Source organism: Protomyctophum bolini (assembly GCF_963924005.1).
Source record: "Protomyctophum bolini genome assembly, chromosome: 13".
Taxonomy (NCBI): Eukaryota; Metazoa; Chordata; class Actinopteri; order Myctophiformes; family Myctophidae; genus Protomyctophum; species Protomyctophum bolini.
Genome location: NC_137874.1, coordinates 32387949 through 32407805, shown reverse-complemented (window position 1 = coordinate 32407805; position 19857 = coordinate 32387949). Strand labels below are relative to the sequence as shown.

The window sequence follows — 19857 nt, the reverse complement described above, 5'->3', positions numbered from 1 at the left end:
ATGGTGGTGTTTGTTTTGAGAAATATAATATTCATACAGGGTTAATTTTATACCATGCAGGAAGCAGTAAGGACAAACAGCAGGTGCTGTCAAAGTTCCAAGAAGTTATTCACTTCTTGGACACCACTGTTGTTGGATGGCTTAGGGTCGACGACAGAGTACAGCATCTTGCAATGGGTCTGGTCCACAAGATTCGATACACCACCAAGATACCCATGTACCTGTCTAGATACTTCCTTAATGTAAACAAAGTCCACACCCACAACACCAGAGGGAGAGTGCAACAAACCATGTACAACCCAGATTCGGCACAAACGAGGGACTAAATTATTTTCGCTCCTATGCCACCAAAATGTGGAACGCCCTACCAACAGTGATTAAGACATGTGAATCCCTTGACTCCTTCAAAACCGCTCTCAAAGGGCACCTACGGACGGCTGCAATTCGAAACTGGCCCCTGTAAAATCTGAATCCCCCCCCCTGTGTATATATCACTGTATATGTTTCTTTTCCCTGTTTGCTTCCTTTATGATGAATTCCTGTTCTGTTCTTTAACTATATAGAAGTGTCTATTTGTACGTTTCTAAATGTTTTGATGAATTGAATAATGTGGACCCTGTTGTAAACAAGTGTAATGCTTAATTGGGTCGTCCACTCACAGTTAACAGTCTTTGTATTGAGTTTGTGCTTGGAATGTACTGTAATTCTGCAAACTGTTATATACATATTTCAATCAATCAATCAAACACAGGCGCTGGTGTGGAACTTATGGGAGACGGGAGTGATACGCGCGCACATGCACGCACGCACGCGCACACACACACACACACACGCACACGCACACGCACACACGCGTGTGTGTCGTGTCGTGATTCAAGCAAGACGTAAACAGCTTCTTCGTTTGTTATTGGGTGATTCCACGTCACGGTTTCATGTTAAGATCTACAAGCGAACAACTCGTCGCGTCGCAACGCGGAGTGAGCTTGTAGATCTGTTCGTTTTCGACAAGCGTACACTGACTGTCCTTAGCGCGCAGCCGGCGCACTTTGACCTTTCCGGAAGAGGAAATAATAGAAACTGCGTCAAGTCTCGGACTCCCGCTTTCAGCAGTTTATTCGGCAAGGAAGGAAGGACCCAGGTTTGACCCGGCGTTTTTGAGGTGAGTGTTTAACTGTTTATTAATGGCAAATAACTCAGTTTTTGTATGTCACAGGGGAAACTTTATTTAGGTAATTTGCTATTTGTTTGCATTCTACTTGTCCCATAGCACATGGAACCGCGGCGGATGGGGCTATTTTTTTTTACCGTGTTTTGGTGTGGTTGCTTTGAAGACGGTGTAAATGGATATTGAGTACCGGTATTTTTAATATAAGCATTCCATTTGGGAAAAACACAGGCTTTAACTATCTTCGGGTGCAGTTGCCCAAACGATATCAGGCCCATTATTAATTTACAACTGTCATGTCAACCCTGGCGTCGCGACACATGTGAGCTTAGCTCGGCTATTTTCAATATAGGGCATAGGCTAATTATAAGTTAAAATAGTGAAAATACCCTATTGACAAGCTCACAACGGTCGCATAGTGACTTAGGGCGGCTGGTGTACTGTACATCCACCTCACAGAGGATGTTGCAAATAGTGAGGAGAGTTTATTTCCATTTGAGAGAGAAAAGGTTACATCATCATAACTGACCAGTCATTGTAGGGGTCCATTCATGTACTCTACTGTATACTTAACAACATAAAACAAGGTATATTTCAAGGGCAAGGGATCGCAGTAAACATCCACCCTAAATCTTCTTCCACACTGGGAGAAAAACAGCACCTGAAAGTTTGATGGGATGCATTTTTACACGTCAGTGCTGTGACCACTTTTACATTGCATATAATGCCCACGACCTGCACGCATGCACATACAGGTTCTTAACTTGTATGTGACGTTGTCTGGGAATGTGTCAGTTGTCAGTGTCTAATTATTATGGCTAATATCAACACTACTACTGTTTGATTTTTACTTTTTAGGTTCCCAACTCGTTTTCAGTATGTGGAACTTCTGTCAACCCTAAACCTGGACTTCCCATTCCTCAGGGAAAGCATTGGGTCTGGCTATGTAAGTTTTTATTTGTTCATGTTGTTACCTGCATCGGTACAATTCTATTATGTGTCACTGTTAACCACTGAAACTGAGCGCTATACTTGGTAAACTAATACTTCGTAGACTGGGGTCAGCTCTATTCCTGGTTTGCTCTTTTTCCACATTCTACACCAATTCTCTCGACCAACAATAATCAATCAAAATGATAAGCTCACAATGTGTTGCAGTGTGACACGTTGTGAGCTTGTAGATCTGCTAGTTTCAGTGAGTGTCAGAATAGGGGCACTTTCCCCCCATACTTACTAGTAAGGGTTTTCTAGTAAAATATGCATTCTAGTGTTTCTATTCATCTTTAACAACTTGAAAAACTTTGTTTCACAGGATGCCATGCTTGATTCACTGCATAATACATTTAAAAAAGAAAGGAAGCTACTAAAAACTGTCAATCTGTTTTAGCTGAAAACTAGTCTGTGCAGAATGAACGTTGGGACCTTTATGCTGATACATTTAAAGGTCCAATGTGTTGTATTTTTCAACAATGTTATGCAATTTACTTTAATCTGTAGAACTTGTTTTATTTATAGATTACAAAAGTTAAAAAAAAAACTGACTGATGGCAGTAGCACCCTGAATCACTCACTCACTCACTCACTCACTACTTGACTGACATTTGTTCTCGTGATTTTAAAGGATTATGAAAATAACATTATTATAATAAATTATTGTATTTTATTTATTAAGGCCTCCAATCGGAAGCAGCAATTCTGCTCTTGCCTGCACTATTCAAGGATAAACCAGAGTTGCTGTTTGAAGTTGAGGTGAGCCATGAACCGTTCACTAGTGTGAGAAGCACTATGTAATTGAGGCACATTGTATTATTGCATTCGTTTTTATATTATCATATGGTTGTTTCTGTTTTTGACACAGTGGCTCTGCAGGAGACTACCCAGAGGGTGTGTGTTTGTCTGATGGTTAATGGTATTCCCTCTCCCCAGGGCCACGCTCAGACCAGCACTGACATGTCGACACCAAAGATGATGCTGAAAGGCTGCAGGGAGAGTCGCCCCAAGAAATATGACCACATCATGCTGTCGATGGATGACCAGGTAATCACAGAGGGAGAGTGTGGACATCTCAATGGCACTGGGACTCCTAGGCCCTCATTTATCAACCGTGCTTACGCCAAAATATGGGTGCACGCCGGCATTTACCATTTCCGCTAAAGCTTGAAATTGAACTTGAGAAAGTTCAAAACTCACGTCTGGTCGGGAGCTGTCGTACGCTTTGTCCTCACCTGTTTTTCTGTCGTAGAACAGCGGAGCAGCATTGTTTGACCAGCTGAGAGGCTGTCACAGGCATCTAAACATATGTTTTCACTCCTAAAAGTATAAAACTAATAATAGCCTACAATATATTTTGTAAAGGTATGTCATATGAAATTGGTAGGATATTACCAAGTGTGCAAGCTTATTAAAATTGCGCAATTAATTAAAGCCATTGAAATAGTGTTTTGCATGAGCGCATACCGGTAGCCCCTCCGACCCCCCCCCCCCCCCCCCCTAACTTCATCCCATGACTGGATCGAGAGGCATTTGCAGTGCTGCAGCTTTAGATTTTCTTTTCGCAGATAAGTAAGCTTGGGACCGAGGTTTTGCAGCTATAGTCAAGTCTACCCACCAACGGCAACTGCAATCTACAGCCAAGTCTTTCTCGCGTTACGTCTCGTCCTTTTAATTAAGGATAAACCCGACGTGCTCGAATGCCAATAAATGTGACATGCCGACAGTGTCGAGGCAGCGCAAAGTGCGGACCGCTTCTTTTTTTTTGTCATATGGAAAATCACAGGGTGCCAACTTCACTTCCTGACCTAAACTTTAGGCTGCGGAGGCAATCTAATATACAGTGAGTAATGTCATAAACGTGCATGCAGGTCAGTGACAGAGACAGACAGAACAGGAGCGGAGGAAAACAGCATTTGTCACGGGCTGTGCCGCGCGTGTCCAAACTCATTCCAATGACGTCGTGAGCAATGTTATTTAATGAATGCTTCACATAATCACAGGTTCAGGTTTTCGTTCACTAATCTTGTTGTATATTAAATTAATAAACATTTTAATAATTGCATATACAACTAACACACAGTGACAGTTGCTTGCAAGTTGCATGTGCGTGCGTCTGTGTGTGTGTGTATGAGAGGGGTGAGGCGGTCAGCAAGGCTTGACTTGATGTAACATGTCGCAAAAACGAGGGCGAGGCATCAGCCGTCACATTTATTAACGTGGGAACGAAATTAAGGAAGGATCAGCTGTTTGCGATCACTTTATAAATGCCGTGGCGACGTGGGTGTACTATGAAACCTACACTAGAATTTGAGGCATATTTTACACTCAATTGATAAATGAGGGCCCTACTGTGCATATATTTTGTGTTCAGAATCCAGTACCCTAAAGGACTGAAAAAGACACTGACCTTTTTGGAGAGTGTTGTTCTGAAATTGAAGGATGCAGGCAAACTTCACAGTAAAAAGAGTGTACAACTGCATCTATGAGTAGCATGTATGTAGGAGTCAGTGTTCTCTCTCTATGTCTGGATGGCCACTTGAAGAGAGTCAGCTAAAAAGCAAGGACTTTGCCACTGGACTGGGCCTCTTCTAATTCTGGAGTGTACACATTTAGTTTTAGAAATGAAATGAAATGAAGGCTCTGTGATGTGATGTGGTGTGTGTGTGTGATGAAATGAAATGAAGGCTGTGTGTGTGTGTCTCTTTGATTAAATGAAGGCTCTGTGGTTGTGTGTGTGTCTCTTTGATTAAATTAAGTTATTTTTGCATTTTAAGGTCTGACACATTCTGTTCATGTATTTTATTTATAATTTGCTTTATGTATAATTATTTGTTAGTGTTAACTACTTTTTATGTATTTGAAGCTGGTGTATTTTACATTGAATGTGCAGCTTGAATAAAATGCAGTGTATTAGAACTTGTAACCTGGATTTGGTCTTACTTTATTTGTTTGCAATATAGTACCTACGACCTAGCTACCTAATCAACATCCATCCATCTTCAACCGTATCTTATCTTATCCGTAGTTGGGTCGCGGGGGCAACAGCTCCACCAGAGTTCTCCAGATTTCCCTCTCCAGAGCAACATTAGTGACTTCCTCCTGGGGGATTCCGAGACGTTCTAAGGCCAGTGAGTCGATGTATTTCCTCCAACTGTGCCTTGGTCTGCCCCGGGGTCTCCTCCCAGTGGGACGTGCGTCGAGGACCTCCCTAGGGAGGCGCCCAAAAGGCATCCTAACCAGATGCCCAAACCACCGCCTTTCCAGGCGAAATGGCACGCGGTTCTACTCCGAGTCTCTCTCTTGTGACTGAACTTCTCACCCTATCTCTAAGGGAGACGCCAGCCACCCGTCGAAGAAAACTCATTTTGGCCGCTTGTATTCGCGACCTTATTCTTTCGGTCATGACTCACACTTTAGACTTACAAACTCCAACACTTTATCATGGCAATGGAATTTCTTAGCCGAAAGTAGCTCATAACATGTCTACGCTGTCTATGCTTTGCACATAGTGTATGCTTTCCATACACCTGCAATGTTGGTGAGTTAATACAATCAGATTGGACTTTTCTGTTTGGATGTATGGCCTGTCAATGGTTGCTGTTTATATTCAACACATTAAAAAGATGCGTGTGTGTGTGTGTGTGTGTGTGTGTGTGTGTGTACTGTGCACATGCGGATTATTGCAGAATTTTGGTGGCTGTTTTTTGGAATGATAAATGGTTTATTTTATCAGCAAAGTATTATCTTTCTCTCTCCAGTAGTAGCATTATTGAAGTTCATGGAGGATTTTTCTTTTGGTGAATTTGACTGAAGCACTTGAATGCAATAATGTATTTGTCAGTCTGTCTTCTGTAGAAGTATTTTTTAATGCAACTTCTTTCTTCATGTTCCTTGCAGGAATGGAGGAAGACTCCCCGCTGAACTGGAGTACGTGGCACAACCAATCTTCTTGGTCTCAAACACAAGACAGTGAGTACAGTAAAAGCTACCAGCAGTATCTATGGTTATCTATCAGTTTACCCAGATGGAGATGCAAGCATCTCATCATGGGTTGTGTGTTAATTTGTAAGATAGAGATACAAAGCACGTCTCATGGTTGTCTGTTCATGGAGATATACGAGCATGTCTCATGGTTATCTGCTTATGGAGATATACCAGCATGTCTCATGGTTATCTGCTTATGGAGATATACGAGCATTTCACATGGTTGTCTGTCTAAGATGGAGAATTACAAGCATCTCATAATGGTTCTTCTTTTTGCCCGGACTGTCTCGCATCATGAATATACTGGTATTATGGGAAAACAAAACAACGAGAGGTCAGGTGGCCTAGCTGATCTCCCCATCTGCTGTGTAAAAAACATTGCCGCAAGACTCTAAGACGCAGTTTTTTTGTCTGTTCCTGTGCCAAAATACAGATTAGATCACTCCGTGTAATTTGAAACTGTTTGGATAAAAAAAACATGTCTGGGTTTTGAGGACAGTTTCTTAATAGAAGAGAGGCTGCGGGCCTTGCTTTGATATGCTGGAAGGTCCCGTCACCCCAGGTTCAAGGCTTGTTCCTCTGGGTTCGCAGCAGGAACAAAGTCAGCCATAACATTATTTACACACACTGTAGAGCGACAGAGAGAGAGAGTGTGTGTGTACGGGTGTGCGTGTGTGCATCAATTTAACAAAGGTGCGATCAGAAATCATCAGTGATCGACGTTTGCGCTACTCTATGCCGAATTGAAGTGGACTCGGTCCCAGACTTATTTTTTTCTTCCTGGAAAAAAAAAACGTCTGGGTTTCCGAGGCGAGGTATAATGTGCTTTTGTCATGATTTATAATTTTAATATGCGGGTTGTTAGTGTGCCAATGTTGAAAAGAATGTAAAAAGAAAATTGATTAATTGCTAAAATAAATACCATGGGGAAATTCTTAGGGGATGGGGGGAATAGTGGAAATATCATGGTGGGCTTCCTACTCAAGCCCGCAATGATAACGAAAAACAAGATGTAGGAAGCAAAAATAAAGGGACACATACAAATGTGTCCCCGACCCACAAATTGGTCCGACCCAGTGTTTGAGAACCAGTTCCCTCGGTGTCAAAGTGCGTTGGGATCAAGCTTGAGTATTAATATAGGAGTAAAAATAATCGTGACACATTATCGTTTACTCTCAGCTCATCTCATACTGCAGCCCTGTTGTTTTTTCAAATGTTGACGTTTCTATGGCTATACTGACCGGCAAAATGTAATGCATTGGCAGTGAGGACGGCTTTCTTAGCCCAGCCTGGAGTTGCTCTGTGTCTATGAAGACGGATTGCGGGAGAGCGAGATAAAGGACTATAGTTTTCCATTTTGTCATTTATTGAAAAATGCTAATATAGGCTAATGTCCTTTTTTTATTATTTATTTGTGTGTTTTTCACGGGTGTTGCTCAGGAGGAAATTCGTTCATTACGTGGTTGATTCCCTCCGTGCTGTGACAGTGATTAGGCAGCGCTGTGTGATAGGGACGCTGGGTGTTTTTGGAATGCCAAGTAGCCGTCTTGTCTCTCTTTCCCCGCCTCTGGCGGGTGAATTATCTGAGCCTTCGTGTGGAGTCCGCAACAAACAACGGAAAGGTGATAAGCGTTGGCTGGATGAAGTGCTCACATTCTTTTCTACTCAAGTAAAAGTAGCAATATTACAACGTAGAAATGCCCCGTTGCAAGTGAAAGCCCTGTGTTAATACAAAACTAGGGCCACAAAAATAAGTATTACATTGTGCTTAAATGGTTGTGTGTGTTTTACAATAATAATACAAATAATAATAATCTAAATCTTCAAAGTAACTCGTAAATAACGTTTTTACTGGTGTAAGTATAAATCGTCATAAAAACACAAGATACTCAGAGTAAAAGTAGCTACAACTTGGTACTGAAGTGCAATAGCATACTTGAGTACATGTACTCTACTTAGTTACAGGTACGGTTAGTTCCCACCACTGCATATAGCTGATAAGGACTCGCTCTCTTCTGCATGCCAGTTTCACTTTCATTTTGGTTTATTTGAAAAGTGACACAAATTAATAAATACACACTGTCAGTGTCGGGTGAAAACCTTGTACCTCCATACTTCTAGTTTTTTGGAAACTAAGGCATCAGATAGATAGACAGAAAGACAGACAGATAGATAGATAGATAGATAGATACTTTATTGATCCCAGAGGGGAAATTCAGATGGTCCCACAGCTCATACAGGCATACAATAAGGTTAAAAATACAGAACAAAAAGGGGGTGCACGGGTTGTGAGCTTGCAGATCGGCTATTTTTACTATTTAAGTCATGACTTTAAAATAATAATAGGCAACGGTTTTGGACATGCAAGGTTTCCTTAAAAAACGGAATGCCATATTGGCACAAGGGGCTATTTGTCATGTGCGGTCCCCTGGCAAGGCTTTTTTTAAAGACTCAAAACAAAAACAAGTTTAAGAATTGGAAAAGTAGCATTGACATAGTGTGTGTGCGACTGTGCGTGTGTGTGAGTGTCTGTGTGCGTACCCACTAGGGGTGCAACGGTTTTCAACCGAAAACCGAACCGTTCGGTTCCACATACACGGTTCAATGCGCTCTAATGAACCGCGCTATTTCGGTTTGCATTAATTAATTTATTACAGCTGCGAAGAATGTATTTCTCGGTCACACACTGGCCTACTTAGAAGTCTAGCACTCTATCGGTCACACACCGTCCTACTAAGAAGTCTAGCACTCTTTCGGTCACAGAAGTGTAGCACTCTGTCGGCCCACCCCCTACACACACACACACACACACACACACAGAGAGAGAGACGGCATGATGAGGAGAATCCAGCACTCGTCTTTAAACGTCGTTCTTGGAATAATTATTGATCGTCATACACAGAGACACACACAGCGGAGTAACCTCGCGCCAACAGGCTTCTAAGCACGGTCGTTGTAAGTTTGTTCAGATCTGATTCTGCATCTGCACTCGCTGTTTGAGTGCTAATTAAGAGGGAGAGTGAGAGCAAAAACAACCCGCAGCAGGACATTCATTCCGTCAGAAAAGTACCAACAAAATACTCCCATGTCCAATCCATGACTGTAGATAGAAGCCCTTCTTCTAATAATATAAGCATAATATCCTTAAATCCTCATGTAGACTTATTGTAAACTTTTGTAGGCTATTTTTCTGAGACACGACGCATTCACTGTGAATGACTCCCCTCCCAGGAGACACTCTCCTCTCCTCTTTCCTGCATGTGCTTAATGCCCCGTGTGAGCGCATAGGTGCATTTATTTCCCCTTAAAAATAATGATGAGGCACATTAAAATAGCAATATAAGGTTTTTTTCCCCCTTTAAAATAATGAAAAGGCAGAAATGCCTAATAAAATAATATATGCTAAAAAAAGAGAAGAAAAGAAAATGCTATAAATAAACTTTTTTGAGTGGTGCAAGCCGCTGGCTGGCTGGGTATGAGCATGAAAACAGCGTGGTTGTTTTTCACCACCTGTGCACAACCTAACACACACGCACATTATTAACTGTATATATGATGATTTCGTGTGTGCCAGTACAGTGACACTAGTACAGTACAGTACAGTAGAGGGTACAGTAGGGCGCGTTCCTGGGGATCACTTCACAAGGGGGTATTTTTTTTTACTGTACCGAAACCGAACCGAAACCGTGGCCCCCATACCGAGGTTCGAACCGAACCGTGGTCTAACTGAACCGTTGCACCCCTAGTACCCACATGTGTGCCATGTTCCTGCATACCGTATGTTTGAATGCACTGTGAATGTAGCCTGGATCCAGCCCAAAGATCCCGCCCACTCTCTGAGTGGACTGCATCAGTCTGATAATCAGGCTACTGTGAATGTGCTTTCTACTGTGTTATTTATTACAACCTGTCTGCAGCTTCTACCTTACAATCTTTGGGTTTCTAAATACCTATTCAATTGTCTTTTGAAACTTGATTTAGTTTTTAGTTTTTCCTTTTGGCAATCTGGTCTGACAGTGTGTTCCATTTGCAACCATTGCTCTAAACAACACTGCGCTTCATAGACCATGTTGTGCATGGTTTTAGGGACTTGACATCGTCTTGTGGCATGTCTCATCTTATGTTAGAGCTAGGTGTACAGTAAGTTCATTGTACAGTGTATACTGTATAGGATATTTCATCACAATACTACAGGTTGCAAGACACAAATGTGTTATTATAAACAAAAGCATGTGAAAAGTCATCATGAAAAAAATAGATCTGCTGTTTTTTGCTGTGAACACAGGATATGCCTTAAGGTTTAGCCATATAAAAACAGCAGAAGCAATACTCAATCATGTTCTAATGAGAGGTTATTGCACTATTCTGTTGAGGGGGGAAAAGTGTGTTTATCCAGTCAGCCTGTTCTGTCAGAGCTTCACTAGAGGGATAGAGAGAGACAGTGGAATATTACTCCAAAATCATATCAGATAATGAAGTAGACTTTGCAACAATCAGCACAGCGACTCGCTCTCCGGTGCCTCTCATAACTAAAGTCCGCTAACGGTACGCCTCCCTATTTCTTCCCCCTGCACTTCCGCATTCCTGGAGTGCGGAACATGAACACAGTCCATGTGCATTGTGCAGACTTTAGGGCAGTCAACGACTCAGGTTTTTCTAGCCGAATCAGAGTCGCGGTCGACGAGTCATTTCTATACAGAAAATAGGTCTCTGTGACCTTATTAGAGGCAACAAGTGATTCAGAAACTTTCAGTGCTGATTTAGAGCACAATACATAGTGAAGGGCAACAGAGCTATATGAATGTTTTGAACATGTAAAAGCAATGAATCCGTTAACTACTGTACATCACGGCAGACTGCTTAGCTTGTTTTAATTGACAAAAATGCTGTGTAGGACTGTCTACAGTATACAGTACGGAGGACAACGCTGTACTGTATCAAAGAACTGTTGCCGATCCAGTAGTCACTGGAGACTCCACCTCACTCTCCCTAGCACCCACCTCTTCAGACTCCACCTCACTCCCTAGCACCCACCTCTTCAGACTCCACCTCACTCTCCCTAGCACCCACCTTTTCAGACACCACCTCACTCTCCCTATAGCACCCACCTCTTCAGACTCCACCTCACTCTCCCTATAGCAACCACCTTTTCAGACACCACCTCACTCTCCCTATAGCACCCACCTCTTCAGACTCCACCTCACTCTCCCTATAGCACCCACCTCTTCAGACACTACCTCACTCTCCCTATAGCACCCACCTCTTCAGACACCACCTCACTCTCCCTATAGCACCCACCTCTTCAGACTCCACCTCGGATTAGCACGTACCTCTTCAGACTCCACCTCGCGTGGCACTTCATTCTCATATCCATTCTTGAAGCTACTTTTAGGTACATAGATTATTTTTTTTTGTCTCGACAACCAATGCAATCGATATATGCTACTTGGATAACACATTGTTTAGACACATGTGAGGTTCATTGTTTCCACCCTATTTACCATGTTTGTTGAGTAGAGTTCATGTTCACAACACCGCATCAGAAGGAGCGAGTGCATTCTCCGGCACCGGCAATCAGACCAGATGCCGCAACTGCCGATAACAGCCGCGGCTCCCGACATGCGTTGCCGGATAAAAATCACTGTGTCTTCCCTGTGAGGTTATAGGGTTTGGGGTAGGGTGTCAGCGTCGCTATAGCTAAAACTCACGAACGGCTCCCGACATGCTAAATTCCAAGTATTGTAAAGACGCTGTGTGTTTACGTTGTGCCCCTATACTGCCTTCATGCGTACATGTGTCTTTCTGAGACGTGTAAGAGCTAGAGAGCTGAGGCTCAAGGCTGTGTGCAGACGGCGTGCCGCTGTGCCAGACATACAGATCAGCAGGAGGAACAACACACTGTTTGCATGTTAAACCACCCACTGACTCGGTGTGTCTGTCCAGGTGAGACGCACCCACTGTCCGTCCCACGCAGAGGGGAGCATGGGAGGTGGAAAACGCTACAACCAAACTGATATGTTGTTGTTCAGCGATAGCTTTGACAGCTTGTGCACAGCATATAGAATTACAGAAAGCCCCCTAGAGTGACGTCATCCGATGCGGAATCAAAGCTAATTGTAGGCTTTCTATTCCTTCCTATTCCATTGTTCTGACATTAATGAAAAACGTTTATCATTCATTCATTCATTTTAACCAAACCTGCCTAGTGCCTACCGATGACGTCACTGGCAGGCGGGTTTCTGAACTGTGCACTGTCCGTGAATAGACAAACCGTGTGAATAGACAAAAACGGACAACGGTACCACAATGAATAACATTAAAGTGAGATTGAAGAGACGTTGAAAATGGTTGAAGTCCTTGAATGCAATAGTGTACATGTGCAGCGGTTGGAGCTGGTGGTCTCCTCTGGTAGTATGTATGTGTATGATATTGGCAGTATAGCACTGCCTGAAGCCCATAAGTGCAACATCGTCGGGCAATATGAACAAACACACTGCTGCTTACAGTGGTGTAAAGTAACTAAGTACATTTACTTAAGTACTGTACTTAAGTAACATTTTTAGGTATGTGTACTTTTACTGCAAGTACAATTATTTGAAAACTTGAATTACTAGTTAATTTGAATTGATTAGAAAACATACATTGACCACTTCAACCCCTATATACCTTCCGGTCATTTGAGAATTGATTGATTGATTGAAGTATTTATTAATTTAGTCCCTTGTTTGTGCCAAATCTGGGTTGCACATGGTTTGTTGAGCTCCCTCTGGTGTTGTGGGTGTGGACTTCGTTGACATTAAAGAAGTATTTAGACATGTGCATGTGAACCCTAAGCCATCCCAGCCTGTCAACATGGGCATGGGTGAGGTGGGTTCATGGAGTGAGTGTTCCGTTCACCTCCACCATCTGTTCTCTCCCCTCCAGGTAGAATTGCATCCAGCTCACTGATGTGCTATAAAAACCAATTGCTTTTAGCTTGTTAACCAGTATGGAGTGGTTTACGGTGTCAAAAGCCTTTTGGAGGTCCAGCATGACCATGCCGCAGCATCCACCTTGTGTTTGATGTGGTCACTCAAATAGAGGAGTCATGTGTCAGTGCAGTGCGATGTCCTGAAGCCGGATTGAAATTCGTACATAACTTTTATGTGGCAAGATACTTTTCAACCTGTTCATAGACTATTTTTTCCATCACTTTCGAGATGGAGCTAAGAATAGAAATAGGGCGGTAGTTGCCGGGGTCTAATTTGCTCCCTTTCTTGTGCAGGGGGTTACTTTGGCCAGTTTGAAATATTGGGAGGACCTGTCCCTGTTTGATGGAGAGGTTTATTATGTGGGTGGTGATTGGAGCTATAGAGATGGCCGAGTCTCTGAGAAATTTGGAGGGAAAATTGTCATGGCCAGTGGCCTTGTGGGGTTGAAGGACACTCCGTTTTTTTAACAGCAGCTCTTCAAGCTCACAATGCTGTTATTGATTGGACTGTCAAAACCACTCATCGGCTCAATCCAGTCATGACGAGAGGACGAGACGGCTTACATTCACTCACACACACACACACACACACACACACACACACACACACACACACACACACACACACACACACGCACACACACACACACACAACACTGCAGTTCCCTCGTTTGCTCATTTTAACACTTGAGTGTCTGTGAGGTCATTCTGACCCATTTTGAGATTTTGAAGTTGATTATCTTTGAACGTGAAGCTCTCGGAAGGTTCCCCTTCCATGACTTTTCCTAAATATTAGATTCAACTCATCTGTTTTTTTGATGGGTCACATACACACATCCAAACAGAGGAACAACACCATGTTGAGATGGGTCACATACACACATCCCAGACAGAGGGACAACACCATGTTGAGATGGGTCACATACACGCATCCAAACAGAGGAACAACACCATGTTGAGATGGGTCACATACACACATCCAAACAGAGGAACAACACCATGTTGAGATGGGTCACATACACACATCCAAACAGAGGAACAACACCATGTTGAGATGGGTCACATACACACATCCAAACAGAGGAACAACACCATGTTGAGATGGGTCACATACACACATCCAAACAGAGGAACAACACCATGTTGAGATGGGTCACATACACACATCCAAACAGAGGAACAACACCATGTTGAGATGGGTCACATACACACATCCAAACAGAGGAACAACACCATGTTGAGATGGGTCACATACACACATCCAAACAGAGGAACAACACCATGTTGAGATGGGTCACATACACACATCCCAGACAGAGGAACAACACCATGTTGAGATGGGTCACATACACACATCCCAGACAGAGGGACAACACTGCGTTGTCGATCTGCTATTTTCTGTGAAAGATTTCCACACATTACAGTTTCTGGGCTTGAAGTTGTTGACATCTGAAAGATCGATTTGTTCACGGTATTAAAGTGACATTTCACCACTGCAGTCACTCAATACATTTTCAATAGTATTTCAGTATAAACGGCAGCACAATTTGAAATGTGCACACCTATGGCTAGAAATACACACACACACACACACACACACACACACACACACAAGACCGGACAGTTCATTATTGACAGTTCATTATTTCCCCAAGTCTAATTCTGGTTATTATTGGCTGGGCTTTGCAGCGGCACACTACAAGCATTTATTGACCCATAAACAAACTTTAATGGCTATTGGAATTGCTTATATGGAACTGCCGTTGTTGTATCAGAAGCAATTAAAAACCCATATTTAAAAGTAATTAATGGCGACGTCTTAGACGTGTCTACAAGGCTGGCAGACACTCAAGACTGTTGGTTGATGCACAGTCCACTGGGAGGAGGAGAGCATTGTAAGGCCATAATGGCGATATGGATGTGAACAGACAGACATACATTGATCATCCTCTTGATCGATGGCCGTGTGTTGGTTCCCACAGTGCAAGCCTTTTGGCAAGGTGTCGATGGCAGCTATAGTGGCCCGCTATAGTCTCATTCTCCTCATTGCTGCTCTGCAGTGGTGGAAAGTAACGAAGTACATTCAGGAATACCACTGTCATTAATATACCTTAGACTTAGAAATAATAAAAAGTCCCCCTATTCTGTGTTGCCTAGAATTGGAGGTTTGAATCGTGTTCAGTAAAATTATGAAGTACATCTCAGTGACCTCACAAAGTACATCTTTGTGATGCCACTGGTACTTGTTGGTACTTTTACTTTTGGTACATTTTGATACTTTTCTACTTTTACTCAAATGCATGTTGACTTGTACTAAGTATTTAATATATTGCAGTATTGATACTTTTACTTTTAGTGTCCGGGTAGGGAATGAGTCATTACCTATTATCTTCTGCGTGTCACTCAAGCCCCCCAGTAAGGCTATCCAACGTTGAAGCTGCCACTACCTACTGGCGAATAGAGGAACTGCAGCACTTTAATGGAGGTGGACGGACGTTCATGACATCATGTGCGTCATCCCCGGACCTCAAATTTTAGGTCAAATTTGAGGTCCGGGCTAGGCTAGGCTCAATCTGAGAATCCCATCGTCAAATATTCGGGAAAACAGCGCCTCCGCTGTTGTTCCTCGAAATTAGACTCTGGGGGCAACGTCTGTTTAGAATTTCGATCAACCGGAAAAGGCCCTTGCTTTTCCGCCGAGTTCCACTACTACCGCTGTGTCGCACTGTTTTCATTCCTACTTTCAACCATTCCTTTGCGGAACAAAACATGGATGTAACGGAGGAGGAAAAGTTGCTGTTCTACACAATGTTGAACATATCAAACCGCTTCAGCACATTTGTTTGAAATATTTAATCGATCGACGAGATGTTTTATTATGTTTACCTACTGGTTTTGGAAAAAGCCTCGTATATCAAGCTTGGCCAACGGTGTGTTCCCTACTTTCCGAAGCCTTTCCAGAGAGATGGCTAAAGGACGCTATCGTTTTTGTTATATGCCCACTCATTTCTATAATGGAAGAGCAAGTGAAAATGTTGACGGAGCGAGGCATTTCTGCAGCATATGCTGGGCAGAATGCATCTACAGACTCTGAAAACATGCCGTTTATTAACATTTAATCATAATAATGCTAGAAAATACAATTTAACCATGTGTACTACTTATGCATGTTGCATCATGGCATGCAGAAAAACAGCCAGCTTTAAACTCACGAGTCACAATGCATCTCAGTGCTAGTATTGTGACCTTATAGATCACCCATTTTGATCAAGTGCTGAGTATTTAAGGGATTAGTGTCTAAAATAAAATACACTGAATGTACTTTTAGTACTGTCAAACGATCATATGGACCCAACCATCCATTAAATCAAGTTTATTATAAATATGCAACACAATTTGAAATTTAGACAATAAATGTAGCTAATGTAAGAGGATTTATATTCATTGATTACACTAGATAATGGGTCCTTGTTGACCTGTAAAACGTAATGGACCCCTTCTCAAAGTTTAAAGCAAAAATATAGATAATACCACGTCTGAAAGGCTTTGTATCCTAATGTGATTTGTGAAACAGTGTGAAAAGGAGCCCCCGCGGTTTCCAAATCAATTCACTTTCAGATTGAACACTAAACCAAAGCTTTTATAACTTTAATTTGTACTGCAAAATACATTTGTTTTACGTCCGTTATATTTGTACGTCACGGACTGTTCTGAAGTTGCTTAAATAAAGGGGTCATTTGTTGGGAAACGTAAATATTAGCACACAACACAATTAACGCATTTGATTGAAGTTAATTACACTTAATCATAACCAACGCTTTTATTCATACTTTGTACTGTACACAGTTTACATTACATTTAGTTTGACGGAGTTTACACTTATTTGTTCAACATAGGACAACATTAGATAGCACTTCCCCGTTTTTTTGAGGTGAGATGGAGATGCAGTTGCACAACGCTTATGTCTAGCATCAAGTTTCGGTCATACAGTTATTTGACCGAATCGCCAACCTTTTCCAAAATTTCTTTGGTGCGCGAATATTTCATCAACAATTGTTTGCAGCTTAAGCAAATCGATTTCAGTGGATCGTCTGCAACAACAGGTTCTTCGGTTATAGCTTCCAAACTAGTCTCCAATCCCTGATTTGTGAATAAATTAAATACTTGTCCTTTTACTCCATACTTTAAATAATCTCCACAAACTCTACATACATTCGTAATAGGTTTATTTGGTGTTGTTTGTTGACCAGAGGAAGCCATGTTCAATAATAATGGAAGCGTGTAGGTTTGCTTCCAGTGGGACGAAATGTCCTCGCTGCACACACATGTAAATCCCGCCCACTAAATGTGATTGGGTGATTGCGCGGCTGACTTCCTGAACTACAGCGTCCATACTTGTAGGCCAGTGATACGTTTCTTTCTACTGCTTGCCGACAGACTAGTTGACGCGAGGCAACAGTCTGTCTTGAGAGACTAGGCTAGGCTAAACGTCTGCTTGCTCGAGCCATTGAGTTATAATTGTACTTCCGGCAGTCTTCCGGGTGCTTCAAAACGCCACTGAGCAACTTCTATTGAAATGAATAGCGTGGGGCGGGGCTAGCGCTCCGATTCGGTCTCTATCCTTTTATTACTCTATGGTGTCACCTGATGACACATCAGAATCACTGGTGGCATAATTCCTAACTACACCAGTCTTCTGATTCTATACCCTAGATGTGTGTTGTAAACTCTAAGTACTGGACCCTCGTCTGGTTTGACAGACGGGTAGTGTGTGCCGGCTGGGTGGTATGTAGAGCCCGACCGATATGGATTTGTGTGGCCGATCCGATAACCGATACGATCCAATCGGTCAGGCCCATATATGGTCAGATTATCGGTCGGGCTCTAGTGGTATGTGACAATCCGATTGAAGTATACCTTTGGTACGGCGACAGCGGCGCTAACTGCAGCAAGGCTGACGTTGCTGTCTGAGATGTCTCTCGTAGCCTAACTATGAAGTATGCTACAGTTCAGGCGGTACACAATACATATCAAGTACACTGTGTCTCACGTACAAGTACACAGCCATGGGTGATCAGATTATAACAATGTGTATACCAAATCTATGTCTGCAAACCACCGATCTAGTTTGTTTTAACGTCATATTGGAATGGAGTCCTTATACATGAGACGAAACATCACAAACATATTGAATGTCAACTAAGCTATTAAAAGGATGGCATTCATCAACCTTCATGCCTCGACTCCTCCCCTGTCTGTCTGACACCTCCTCTTGACCCCTCCCCTTACTAGGTGGCCTGTCTTCTTAACGCCTCCCATTTTAACACCTCCCCCTTTCAAACTTGACTCCTCTTTTATTTGACCCTTCTACCTATCCCGCTGACTCTACCCCCTCTCGTCTTAGCTCGACCCCTTGCCACCATTTCTGGTGTGACCCCTGCTCTCTCAATGGTCATTCCAGTACATTCCCCTCCCCCCTCCCATCCCACCCCTTTCTTTATTCATGAGCTGCAGCTGCAAAGTGTTTTAACATTTACTGACCTTCATTTAAACACGCTTTACACTGCACAGTCTTCTTCTCCGTCCCTCTGTTCCTCATCCTAAACCTCTCTCTCTCTCTCTCGTCATGGTTCGTGTGACACACAGAACAGAAGGATGATTAGACGGCACTCTGCTGTGACCCGCCAGGTCAGGACATCATGTGATGTCCTGCGACAGCCATTGTGGAGCCCCTCCTATTTCCAGCTAGTGTAGATTTCCATCCTACACAAATTCCCATTGACAATGAATCGAGAATTTTACATCATAGTGTCTGAGCAAATAGGCATAGTGTCTATTTTACGTCATGATGATATAAATATGAGTGCCCCTCACTTAACAAGGGTGTGATTTCCCCCCCCCCCCCCCCCCCCTACCACTTTACTTACTTACCATTAGTAAAAATAAATCACATCGCCTCACTAAACGCGACACATGTGGCAGCCTGGTAATGTTGGTTTAAAGTGCTCTAAACAAACGTAAAAACTCCATAGACTTGGCTGCGACATGACATATAATTCCGAAGGTCAGACGTTGGAGGGGCTAGCTAGCGCCAATCGAATAAATAAAATAGGTGGTATTAGAGGTTCTTCCTTTGTCTGCTGGGTTCATGCATGCAAAGTTGAACATCCATGGAAATTTTAATCTATGTATGAACTTCTTAGGCTCCTGTGCAAATTGGCATTGTTAAGCGTGAATGGCAACGGTTTATGTTGTGTTTGCCATCAGACCAGAGCTCTGATCAACCTATATAAGATAGGATGAAGCCTTTACACTTTGTACTTGTCCGCATTGAGAAAATGCTGCAAGATTTCCGGAAAGCACCGATGGACACAAGAGAAAGCATATGTAAGGACAAACCGTCCTGCTCCAACAGACCTATCCCATTACAGTCCATGTATAACAGCAGCCTTGAGGGAGATATGGCACGAGAGATCGAGAAGAGGCGGAGGGAGATTGAAGAAATTAAGAGAATCAAAGGGAGAAGAGAGAGAATAAGTGAGGAAAAACTGTCCTCAGAGACGTTGAAGTCCACGTCTCTCTCTACTACTGTGTTCTCCTGTCCTGGGTCTGGGTGTGTATATGCCTTTACCTCTCAGCCCCCCCTCCTCAAACACATTAGGAAATCCCACAATGACCTCTTCCGGCAAACAAAGGTACTGGTCACTCCCTGTCAGCAAACCACCAGTTATGGAGACGGCCACAA

The 19857-nt window shown here is 42.8% G+C and overlaps 1 protein-coding gene across 1 annotated transcript in view; it reads left to right on the top strand.

Annotated features, from left to right (window-relative positions):
• Positions 1-19857, top strand: part of LOC308327621 (uncharacterized protein) — a gene marked incomplete at its 5' end in the record, with an annotated part of 182028 nt that overhangs the window by 37104 nt on the left and 125067 nt on the right. Inside the window, 4 exons of the mRNA XM_080781144.1 lie at positions 2043-2111; positions 2838-2914; positions 3092-3202; positions 6056-6127. Coding sequence (XP_080637270.1) covers positions 2043-2111; positions 2838-2914; positions 3092-3202; positions 6056-6079 — 281 coding nt within the window. The 3' untranslated portion in view covers positions 6080-6127. The remainder of the gene's footprint in view (positions 1-2042; positions 2112-2837; positions 2915-3091; positions 3203-6055; positions 6128-19857) is intronic.